The sequence below is a fragment of the Thalia democratica genome, chromosome 2, assembly GCF_965202585.1.
Source record: "Thalia democratica chromosome 2, ktThaDemo2.hap1.1, whole genome shotgun sequence".
NCBI lineage: Eukaryota > Metazoa > Chordata > Thaliacea > Salpida > Salpidae > Thalia > Thalia democratica.
In genome coordinates, this window is record NC_139166.1 from 28,421,324 (window position 1) to 28,434,735 (window position 13,412).

At 26.0% G+C, this 13,412-nt stretch overlaps 1 protein-coding gene across 1 annotated transcript; it reads right to left on the reverse strand.

The window, feature by feature from the left end:
• Positions 1 to 437: 437 nt before the first annotated feature.
• On the reverse strand, positions 438 to 3,786 carry LOC145828510 (uncharacterized). The gene is made up of 3 exons (XM_082936265.1): positions 2,005 to 3,786; positions 1,620 to 1,803; positions 438 to 614 (listed from the first exon to the last, which is right to left on the reverse strand). The coding sequence occupies exons 1-2, from the start codon at positions 3,784 to 3,786 to the stop codon at positions 1,648 to 1,650; spliced, it is 1,938 nt and encodes a 645-aa protein (XP_082792391.1). The 3' UTR covers positions 438 to 614; positions 1,620 to 1,647.
• Between the last annotated feature and the right edge of the window lie 9,626 nt (positions 3,787 to 13,412).

Here is a 13,412-nt window from a genome sequence, read left to right on the forward strand (position 1 = left end):
TATTTCTGTAGAAATTAAGACTTAACAAACCAACATACTTAATTTTTTGTGGATCTGTACATTACATAGTATAAAAAAAAATTCAATTATTTAAGTCACTTTTGAAATTAAATAAAATGGTATTTATGTACAAAAAATTTAAATAAAGTTAAACTAACAACAGAGATTTCAAATTTCTTAACTTTTTATAAATAAACTTTCATTATAATTGAGAATGATGCCGATCAACAAAAGACTAATAGGTAGGTTTAAAATCTATATTTTTAAAATAATGCACACTTAAAGATACTTTAATACTGAATTAATTCGTTCATATGATTTTAAAATGTACTGTACATAAATTGTTTATTTTAAAATTGTCGAAAAAAAAAAAGAAAATACAATATCTATTAACATAATTTATTTCAATATGATTTTTTTAATTACAAGAGCAGAGAAAAACATACTTAAAGTTTTTTATTAAGTTACATTATATAAAACCAGCTGTTTATTACAGGGTTTGTACACAAAACTTTGCATTTTTAGATTGACATTGCTCAGTTGAGACCGAAATTTTCCGTAGTCTTTGTTTGTTGGTGTCCAGTTTAGCTTACAATCAGATGATAAAACATAACCTATTAGATTAGTTGTATCTGATTAGCTTACTAATAATATAAAAATTTAGTTCAACTTTTATTTTTCAATTTCAAAATATTTAGTTAGATATGACCCCAGAACAGTAAAAAACAAATTAATAGTTTTCAGACCTTGAATTATTATGTAATTACAACAGACACTTTTTTCAAAGTGCGAGCTCACTTGATGTTAATAATTAAAATAACTTTAACTACATCAACACTGACAGACTTACTACTACCCACACACTAAAAAGTATACTCACCTATTTGTAAATAATTCTGGGAAGTTTCTATTGAAAAATACACTATTCGTAAGAACTTTAATAAGATCTACTGAAAAAAAATCTAGATTTTTTGAAATTCACAAACTTTTAATTATTTATATTTGACATACTGCCTAAAAAACCAAATGCTTATTAGAAAGAAATTTAAATTTTATTTAACACTGAAAAAACATACTCTCAAAATTTTTTAAGCATTTGAACAGATAATACTGAAAATTTCCAAAATTTAGTAAAACTAAGGCTATAAAATCCAAATTTTTGTTCAGATTACATAAATTCTTAATTTGATAATCAATACAAAAAAAAAGAAAACAGATTATATTTTTTTTATTTTAAATCAAAAATATTTCAAACTTTTGAAGTGAGAAAAACTGACTTTTTGCCACTTTTTTCCAAAAAAAAAAAACTGCTTTAGCCTGACACATATTCACCTGTTACTAGTTGAACTTATAATTTTTAAACCTTAGTATTGTAGTTACTTTGCAAAGAAACTAATTCATTCTCCATTAAATGTATTAAGTAACTGTAAAAGTATTTATTTTGTTCTCAATAATTGTTTAGACTACTTAAAAACTAAAAAAGCAAATAAAACAATCCGGAAAATATTATGTTACTAATCAAAGTTTTACAAAAAGGGACTAAAAGTTTTATGATGAAAATAATAATATTCAACCATTATAGTACTAAACCTAAAAGTTTACAATTAAAAACATTTAACCTATGCATACTTGTTGTTTTTAACATCATCATACTTTAATAATCCTTTCCTCATAAACTTTTATCAAGTGTTTAACATGGTCAAGTTTAGCATGCAATCTCTGCCATTTACATTGCATTTCAACAAAATTGTTTTTGTTTTTTATAGGCTTTATATTCTTTCTTAGATTTTTTGTAGAAGCTCCCTGTAAAGTTTGATTATGTGTATTTCTTAAAAAAAATAAAAACTAAGATTTAGGTATATAAGTTGTTGAGCATTCAATATATTTTGTGCTTCAAACGTTTCTCCGGTTAAAATAGTTAATTTGTAAACAAAAATTATTAGATTACATTACAACTTAAAATTCAGTTTTCAAAAATACATCATAAAAAAGCCAAACTAAAACCTTTTTTCTCTGCTTCTGCCATTCTTTAGTTTTCTCATCCAAATCAGCAATAACTTTTGTATATTCTTCCAAGTAGCTAGTATAAGTTTGATAGTTTTCATTGAACCATAGCTTATACCTTTCGTATTGATCATCAGATTCTATTTCAGAAAAGTCTTGTTTGTAGCTTTGATCCATTTGGAGATGTTCAAGCCATTTTTCCTTGCTTTCAAATAAGTTTTCTTTTGATTTTAAAAACTTTAATTTATTATTTTTTTCATTAAGGTTACCAACATTTACTAATTGTCTATCATTGTTTATATTAACATTGGTAACTGTGCTTGCATCTTTTTTATTTTCAACATGGGTTTTATTACCTTGGTAACTGTTAATATTTGAAACAATTTCAGTTTGTAATGTTTGGGAGTCAACTTTGCTTATAAATTTTGTTTTTGTTTGCTCTTTTAGTTCAGGTTTTTTCGCATCCTGAAAACAACTTGAATGATTTGTTTTATTAAAATCTGACCTTTTACTAAACTCACTTTGACTTTTGTTAATTTTAGTTTTATTGAGTGAATTTTTGTTAAAACTTTCTGTTCTACTGTTTACTCCTACAGAAGAATTATTCTTAGACTTAAGAAAATTCCCGAAATTCTGGGTGAGAAAATCTGTGCTAGGACTCAGATTTTGCGAAGGTGGCCGAGGCAATAACAAACTTTTAGGCTTCAATTGAGTATTATTTGAATTATCTGTAACACATTTTCTTCTTTCATTAGCATTTTCAACTTTTGAATTATGTTTTAACAGCATTTGTTTGACATTAGACTTATTTTGTTTGCTGTATTCAGGCCAATCAGCTTTAACAAGATGAAAATATTGTTCTTTAAGGCTGTAATTTTGTGTCTTTGGGTCATAGTCGCAAACAGTGCTAAGACATTTATTTAATAAGTCTCTCTGCTGCTTGTCTGTGAAAGACCACGTAGATCGTGATAAATTTCTTAGTTTTTCCATTAATGCTTTTCTTTTTCTAGGCATAACAATTAATATTTGTGCTATGTGTTTTTCCATTAAACTATCGTTTTTACAAAACTCAGAGAAATTTGGCTTTCTCAAGCGAGCAACAGAACTACTTAGTGATTCAGAGCTGTATTTAATTTTTTTAACTTCATTATCAAAAAAATTTAAGTCAGGTTTATTGGAACTATTTTTTTCATGACAGAAAGGTCTTTTGCGGTTAGCTAATAAACTAGTACTAGGCTGTGGTTTAGTAGAACTTAAACTACTTGATTTCAAACTTTTTCTAATGCTTGAAACGGAATTAGTTGTTGTACTTATAAGATGTTGATTAGACCTCACAGTTCTTGAACATTTAATATTTTTTCTTTGGTGTAAATCTAGTTCCTTGGTTCGAACTCTTTTTGCTTCAGCCTCAGCAGTTTCAACTTTCTTTTTTGTTGACTTAAATGCATCACTGTTACCTTGAACTTGAATCTTTTGTTGTACTGAACCCAAATCGGAAAGCTTTTTTCCTAAAAGTTTAAATGTACTAAGGGAGTAACTGAGATTACTAGGTGAAAGATTAAAAACAACATCTTTATTGGTATCATATTTGATAACAAAGCACAGTTTATTGTTAGTATTTCGAATTGTTAGTTTTTTGTATTCATAAGATGACTCATTATAAAATTGAATGGCTCTCTGGTATGCTTCTGTTACTTTGAACTGACATATTTTGTTTACTTTTGATACTTGGCGGTGTAGTTTATAACTAAATTCTGGTAGTAATGAACTTGTATTAAGCATCTGGAAAAATAACTATTAAACTACAAATGTTAAAGAGAAAAAAATTATGTAAAAATTTGAAAGTTGGATATATTTTTATACAAACTTTACTAAACTGAAATATACTGATTACAGGGTTGCCACTCGTTTTTTCAAACTTTTTTCCAGGTTTTCCATATTTCTTCCAGGTTTTTAAAAGTACACATTTTTAAGTCTATTTTTAGTTTTAAGTTAATTTTTTTATAAGAAACTGTGTTAAATAGTATAAAAACATTGAAAAGATACTGTAAAGTTACTTTAAATGTGTTTTATGATAAAAAAAATGTTTGATGATGACAAAAAACCTTGTTTATATGATAGATTTTTTGTATCAAATCAAAATTTTACCACTGAAGATGTTAAAATTAATTAAAATTCCAGGTTTTTTTCAAAATTTCTCAAATTCCAGGTTTTTACAGGTTATTTTTTCCTAAATTGTCGAATTCCAGGTTATTCCAGGTTTCCAGGTAAAGTGGCAACCCTGTTTTTAGAATTACTTTAGATTTTCAGATTTTCTTCCAGGTTTTTAAAAGTAAATCTTTTTATGACCAACCTAGGTAGTAAGTTATCTTGAGTTTAAGATAGATTTAATCTACTGAAATATACTGTATTGCTAAATATTTTTTTTATTGCAACCTGTACTAACATTTTGAAAGATGAAATACAATGCAAAAATACAATGCAATGATAGAAGAAGGACTAGAAATCAGATATGCTTTATGTGTTGCTTAGTTTACTATTTTGTTGTTTAATAAAGATATAAATTTTATTGTGATTGTATAGTGAAAATTTAATTGGAGTAATAAAATAAAGCTTATAATAATAATAATAATAAAAGTTTAACTTTTTAGATTTTGTACGATGACTATGTATTGAAGGGTTTAAGTACCTATATGTGTAACATATAAGTGAAATTTGTAGTTAAAAAAGCATTCCACTACACAAAGCTGGTCTTTCTGCAGACTAACTTTGCAACTTTGGACTGACATTGTCCCTACTCTTAGTTAGTCAAATAATGTTAAGCTTATATAACAAAAAAAAATATTAGTATATCTGCTTAGGTGTAGTTTATTAATAATTGGACCTTTTGTTTTTTTCTTAATTTCAAATTACTTTTTTAGATGTGGCCTTCAAAATATCATAAGAATTTGAGTAGTTAAAACTTGAATTGTAACAAAATTGCTAGAAACATATTTAACATTTTACTTTCAGAATGCTGGCTCACTCTATCTTGAATTCAACCACAACTTTTGAAGTTAAAAAATAACCTTTCTTAAAATAAACAGGGTTGTCATAGGTTTTTAAATTTTTTTTAGGTTTTCTGAAGGTTTGTGAAAGTTAAATTTTTCTTTGTCCAAATTTGTATAAAATTAGATTTTGGTAAAAAAAAATGTTTTAAAAAGTTTAAAAAAATTGAAAAAATTCTGTAATGCTACTTAAAAGTATTTTATTTTAAATAAATTTTAGATGATACAAAAAATTGTTGGATTTAATAGATTTTTCAAGCTAATTGAATTTTCATTGATTTACATTCAAAAATTGTTAAAAACTCCAGGGTTTTCCAGGTTTTATGGAAAAATAATATAAAGCAAAAAGAAATAAAAGAAAGCTACTACAATTAGGGGTAGGGACTAGGGAGTACTTAGGTGATGTTTTTAGGACACATTTTAATACTTGATGAAGAATTAAAAAAGATTGCAAAATAAAAGGTTAGCACCCCAAAAATAACATACTTTTTGATTTTACGGCTTATATAGTAACAGAGACACTTATACATACTAGTCTTAAAATTCATATCTTAAATAAAGACTTATAATTATAGGCATTTATTTGAAGCTTTTGATATATTATGATGTCATAATCACACAAAATATGCTAATTTGTCTGTAAAGTTGTACTTTTTTCTAATATAAAAAGTGTTTATAAAGATTTAAAATACATTTTAAATCACTTTCAGTTATTATATATTACGATTATTGAGTAAAAGTAAAAAATTATAACTTTATATTATAAGAACTACATGTAAATTTACAAAAACTAGTGCAATTTTATACAAGGGTTTCCACACACTTTGGGTACTCAGGAAAATTCATGGTATTTTTTAATTTTTTTGAATATCAGGTAAACATAGGGTGTTTTGACTTTTTGCCAACTTCTGAGTTATGTTGTAAAATTCTTAACAAGGTGTGTCTCCAGGCTGCTCAAGTATTTAATTGCCAAACAGGTAGAGAATATGGATTTAGAAAATTTTGTTTGTTAAATCCACCACATGCGTCTGAGGTCAACTTTATAACTAATGAAGATCTGGACGGAGTCCTAACCAATAACTTAGAATCTGAAAGGCATCTTGCTGGATTTAGAAAGCAAGTAGCAGTGGCAAAGTTTAGGAACCAACGCTTCAGCAAAAGGGATAAGAAATTACTGTTCATTACTTAAATCTGATTCTTTTAAACTAAATATAAAAAAAAAGTTGTTAGACTTCTGAATGAGATGGATCAAAGGTGGGTAGAAGAATAAAAAAGTTACAGATAAGGAAGAAATTGAAAAGGGAAAGAAAAAGGATCAATATGTGCAGAAGCCTCTCAAATTGTGTAAAAGTTAGGTTGGGCCTGTAGTAAGGGTGGAAGAGCTGCATTCTATTTTAAAATCTTATTCTGATCAAAATAAAGTTGTTGTTTGCAATGAGTTAACTTACCTAGAGTCACACAAATCTTAAGTTTTATACAATCCACAAATTTTTAAAGAAAATGGTATAATGGAAGGACTTCTTAACTTATGTGCTCTTGTTGCAGAAGATGATGAGTGCTCTCTGTGTTCTTTACCGATAAATGCTGATGCATTATTGATTGTAGGGGCTTCTTCCCCTTATATACAGAAGGAAAAATGAAGTTGTTGTGGGAGGGCACAGTTATGCCACTTTAACTAGTTAAGGGTCATCAGACACAAGGTATATTGTTACTTGTGACGGTAAAAATGATGATGGACCACCTGATGAGTGTTCAAGATGAAAGAAATTTGAAGTGGAAACACCTACCTAAACGTGATTTGCTAAACTTGTATTTAGATTATATTCTTGATTGAAAATTGATGGGGAATGGAATGTTTCTAATGAAAGATCTATTACTTTTTCATTGAGAAATCATATCCAATAGAATTATTAGTCAAAAGGATGTTTTTTAAAGACAGTTAAATGATAATTTTTTGTAGCTTTATGAGTATTATGCTTACCTAACTATTTTAAACTGATAGTCCATTATATTTTATTAATTATGTGACAGCTATTTTATAGTATTATTTCTATAAGTATCAGTCATTTTGCAGTAACGTTAAGTTTTAATACTAAATGACACAAGGCAATATTTGTTTTATTTTTCAATGTTCTTTATTTCTTTATTAGTCTTTATTTTGCAATCAGTAATTTAATGTTTAATGCCATATAAACTTTTAATGTTTCCTTTATGTCTTTAAGCAAAATTACAACTTGTAACAGGATATCAAACTGCATATATGGATGTTTATTATGGTTAATAGTGTGGGTGTAAAACATACTAATAACCATACAAGTTTATCAAGTTAAGTATCCTACATACATGGGTTACAATTGGTGTCCTCTAGGTTTATAACCAATAGTCTTTAAGGTATCAGTTAAAAAAGACCGAGACAATATTTTACCAGCTTATTACCTTTTATTTTTAGGGCATACTTTTTACATTTTTATCTCACATTCTTACACTTTTGTTATTTTTATTATTTAGTGCATTATATTTAACAATAGTTTTAGAGAATTTCCATCATAAAGCTGCATTTAGTTTTTAAGAAGCAGTACTCACATTTACTATCTCCCTTTTTAAAAGCTCTATAGGTTTAACCATAACCAGAAAGACATAGGAGCTTGAAAAAACCATTAGAATATAAGGGTTTATATTGATAAAAATTCCACACGGAGATTGAAAAATAAACCACCAATAGTATTCACACAGCTTAAGTTTTTAAGTCACAAAAAGTAAGCGACTACATTCCAGTCAAAATAAACTAAAAAGGTACAAAGACACACTTCAAGTCCTTAAATCACAGAAAATAGATGACAAACTAAAAGTCAAATAAGTCACATAGGGTATTGTCTCAGTTTTAAATCACAAAGTCGGAATATATCTGGAAAAATTTAGTCTAAAAAGTCAGAGTAGAACTCACAAAATTTCAAGTCCACAAAGTCAGAATAGACCTGACAAGTTTCAAGTTCAAAAACTTAAATAAAACTGACGAAATTTAGTTTAAAAAGTCAAAGTAGAACTGAAAAAATTTAGTTCACAAAAACACAGTAGCAAACACAAATGTTTTTGGCAAATTTTCTTCATGTTTTCAAAATTTCCTCCATGTATTTAAAAGTACACACTTTTGGGTTTATCTTTAGTTTAAAGTTAAGTTGAAGGTAAGAAACTGTGTTAAATTGTATAAAAACATTGAATAGATACTAAATTTATTAAGATTAAAAAAATAATCTACAAGATAGATTTTTTGTGTCAAATTGAAATTTTACTTTTTAACATGTTAAAATTAATAAAAATTCCAGGTTTTTTGGGAACCCTGCAGTAGAGCTGACAAAGTATTAGTATAAATATGTCACAAAAAGTGGTGACCAATTTTAAGTCACAGTGAGTTATGTTAAATTTAATGTAAAGCTCTTAATAGCATAATAGAAAAATACAATATTTATAAATAACTAAGACAGGAAAGACCAGTAAAATGCTATAAGTGAAATGACCAGCAAAATGCTTATAAAAAGTCTTATAAATATTTCAAGTTTGTCTGTTCATGTTTTAACTTTATATAGTTTTCTTATAAGTATAAATTTTATAATTAAAATAACTGCATTTCTACAACTTATTGCCCTTAAAGGGTTGCAACTCTCCATGGTTTATACCTAAAACTATATTGGGTGACCTTAAACTACCCTTAGTCATCCTGAGTATTTTTAAATGCTCAAAAGTGTTTTGCCTCTGGTGCAAACTAATTACACCTCATATTCTAATGAACAGGGTTGCCACTCTTTGAGCCAAAAAATCTTCCCTGAGTGACCAAAAATTTCCCTGAGTAACCCTAAATTTCCCTGAGTTTCCCTGAGTATTTTTCAAATCTTAAAAAAAAAATTTTCTCTTCTAACACAAATTATTAATACCTCATTCTCATTTTTCTTCTTTAATAATAAAAGGAAGGTTGTATGTGTATGCTTCTGCATTAAATTTATGAAAAAAACTGTTTTCAAAAACTTAATCTTAAAAGGTTTAAACCAATTAAAAATTAAAAACTAAATTTTTGCACAACTTTGTGTAAACTTGTTAGTTAACTTTCTACATAAAAGAATAAAGTTTAATTTGTTTGACATTTTAATTGACAAAATTTAATTATACTATAATAATAATTTCACATGAAGAACTCACTTAAATGCATACATAATAATTTCATTATGACTTGTATGTCTTTCCTAGCAACTGTTCTGAATGCAGTAAATAAAACTTAAAAGCTTAACATTATTGTAAAAAAACCTGCAAAAAGAAAGTTTAAAGAAATAGCTAAAGAAATATCTCATATCAAAGTACAACTTAATACCTAACAACTGATACAAAATAATCTAAAATTAATTTTTTTTTTATGTCTTTTAGATGTTCATACACAATCTATTTTAAATAACTGAAAACATAATTTTGATTTTAAAACAATTTCACATTACCTAATAAAAAAATCTTAATACTGTTTTTTTAAGTATGCAATTTCTAAATCAATAGTTTTAATTTTATTTTCAAGTTTATTTGCGTTGTCCTTAGCAGCTATTCCTCTTGCTAATAATTCTTTCATTGCTTCTAAATCAGACTGTTTGTTGGCATCTGCAGTATATTTGTCATAGTCTTCATTCAAACATTTGAGTTGCTTTGTAAGTTTACTTTTTTGTTCTCCTAACTTGCTCAAAGCATCACCTTTATTTGGAACATTTTTAGCAAAGCGCTGTTGCTCAAGATATGCCAAATATTGGGCATATCTTGTACAACATAGTGTTTTTTAAACTACATAATTAACTAAAAATAAAAAGTTTATTAGAACTTTTCAATGAACAGTTAACAACAACTTTCATTTCTCTAAACTGTTTGATTTTACTTAAGTAAATATAAATTTAAAACTAAAAAAAACTACAATGTTAATACTAAGAATATTGAAGAAATAGCCACAAGGATAAAAAAATTCTAAATAACCACTTAAATAATAAAAATTACTACTTTTGAACAAAATATTGAAACTGGATTAGCTAAACCTCATTCTAGATCTAGAAAAAATTTCCCTGAGATTTTCAAAAACTTCCCTGAAATTTAGAGAAAAAATCAAAACTTTCCTGAGTTAAAAGAAAAATGACAAAATTCCCTGAGTTTCCCTGAGATTTTCTACAGTTTGCAAATTTCCTGAGATTCCCTGAGTGTGTGGCAACCCTGAATGAAGCCTCATTAGTAAACCTCATGTTTCTTATCTTCTAAATAATAAAAATAAAAGCTGTATGTATATACTTATACATTTGATGTTTAAATATATATGATACTTTTAAATAATAAAATATAGAAACTGGATCAAGTAAATCTCATTCTATAAAAAATGTATTATGAGATTAAAAAAGAAAATTATCTTGAGTCAGCCAGAGTTTTAAGAATACTCATAAAATCCTGAGCTGTCCTGAGTCAGCTTAAAATTATACAAAAATTAAATACCCAAAGTTTCACTGAGTATCCTGATTGCATGGCAACCTTATCCCTGGTATTCAAATTCACACCAATGGGGGAAATATCACCCTGGTTTAAATGGTTAGAAAACTTGAAACTATTAATGAAGTGCTAACAATTTAAATTTTACCTAGGTTATAAAAAAATACCCAACCAATTAGAGTTATTTGAAAAAATTAGAGAATGATTATCTATTTACAAGAGTTCTATAGTTGAATAAATTGAAAGAATAAGTTTTATCTAGTTGCTTGAACACAGAAGGTATGATTAAGTTTTTTTTGTCTACTACAACGTTGCCAAAAAAAGGTTTTAGAGAAACTTTTCCAGGTTTTCAAGGTACAAGCTTTTGGGTCTTTTTTTAGTATAAATTTAAGTTTAAGGTAAAAAACTGTCTTAAATAGTATAACAACATTATAAAAAGACTGTTACGCTACTTTAAATGTATTTTTTTATTTAACAAAAATTATGATAAGACTTAATTTTATCCTAATGATAAATTTTTAATATTAATTAAAAATTTATTTACCTTTCTTGTAAAAATTGTTCAAAACTATAGTTTTCCAGGTTTTTTAGTGATTTTTGTATAAAATTCCAGGTTTTTTGCAAAATTTCTCAAACTCCAGGTTTTCTAGCCTAAATGTTTAAATTTCAGGTTTTCTAGGATTCCAGGTTTTTTGGCAACTTTGCTATTAGTGGGTTTCAGTATTAGAACTTAAAACTTATACAGTTTTTATTGTCATCAATAGGACCCCAACTTAATGGTCAGATATAAACAACTTAACTAAATTCAAAATAAAATTTTACCATCATAAAAATTTTAATGAAGAATTACATTCTTATGAAAATTTTCCAACTTTTACACTAACTTGGGGTTTTAAAACTTTCTCTTAATCTTAGTTTTGTAACTATAATTCAACTTCAAAGTAACATGCCAGAGTAAGTTAATCTTAAAAGGTGGGATAAAATACCCTAACTAGCAAAAATAAAGTTTATTAAACACGAATAAATGTTTGCTCAAAAATATAATCTAATATAAATACAAAATTATATATATAGTATACAAAATTGAGTTGTAAACCAATAGTAACAGATACTAAAAATTTTAAATAATCTTTAAACTAAGTTGCTTCCTCAGGCTTCTAAAATAAATCATTACTAAGTAGTATTATAATTTAACGAGTTATATAACTTTAATTTTTTTTTTAAATTTAATAGAATATACGTTTTGTTCTTTTTGCATTAATGTCTTTTTTTTACTTAGGTTTTTTATTGTTGTATGATAAAACACCTAAGAAGTCATACCTTATTTAGGAATTACCTACTTTCTAAAATTTTAAAATTGTAAATACTCTAAGTTTTTATTTATATATGTTTATACTATAAGATTCACTTCTAAAATGTTACTAAATTTTTATATTTCTTTTAACAAGTGTAACTATTTTTTCGAACATAAGTTATATAAGATTTGTAATCAGTAAAATAATAATCTGACTTTAAAATTTTCAAACTTTATAAGAAAACTGTGTAGTGTACTATTGGTTAGACAAACTTTCGTATGTTTTAAATTATCTAGAATAAAAATGTTTCTACAGAAACTATTGGTATATTAATGTGAATATTTCTTCAATAACGATATACGTGTTTAAAATTATACTTGAACTAATAAAAAATTGCGTTTTAAAAAACGTATATATTAGTATATGCTCAATTACAATTTGCAACTAAAATAAATTTCTTATTAACTTTTTTTTTAATAAACATTTCTGACACAAAATTTGTACTGTTTTTAAGAAGTAAATTTTATATAAAGATACATACCAAAACAAAAAAATTATAAAAAGTGCTCAAAGTATTGTGTTGTGACTTGTGACCAGTTACCAGTGTTTTTAAAGTATTAATCAAAGTCATAATATTAGCTTCTCTAAATAATAAAAAAGTTAGATACGAGTGTGTTAATTAATCGGTATATAATAAAGTTGTGTTTTCATTTAAAACTTAGGTTTATTTTATTTGATTTTGGGCTGTGAAGTAGCTACTAGCTACTATTGTTTATACCAAGAACAAAGTAACAATACTGTATAAATTTATCATTTTTTGTTATAAATAAAAAACAGAATTTTAGAAATATAAAAATATTTAATTTAACCAAAATATTTAAACAAAGCGACACAATAAACATAAGCAGTAATCTCGATTAGTAATACTTTTTAAAAAGATAAAAATTTGCTAACTATTCAAACACAAACTTTGATAATAAAAGTAGACTAAGGTGTTTCGTATTAAAAACTTTACAAATATGAGAACTTATAAATTAATTTATTGGTGTTATACAGTTAGTCTTCTTTCTTAGTTTCAACTTCAAGTAAGTTTTAAAATTTTATTTTTATAAAACATGATTAGACTATACTTTTTAGTCACACTATCTGAATATTATTTATAAAAGTAGTATATTACAAACGCAGCTTTAAAATTTGTAGCGATAAACTAAACTTAATTTTATATAATAGTAAAACATATTTTTCAAAATTATTTAAGTTTACGAATTAATGTAACGGTATCAAATACTTGAATATATAAAGTTATTCTATTTACTTATTTATTTGCTTGTTTTCAAAACCTAATGGGTCAGCACATTTTTTTGAAAACTAAACATTTTTTTGTTAAAGCAAAGAATATAAAAAAAGACTCCTTTTATTAAATAACGAACTTTAAACAGTGTGTAGTGAAATAATTATTGTTCTTAAATTTCTGTATACAGTTGCTTTTGCTCACTAAATGTCTACTTACTTTTTGTTTTAAACTTCACTACTCCAAGTACCTTCACTCTCTTTTTAGAATAAAAGTATA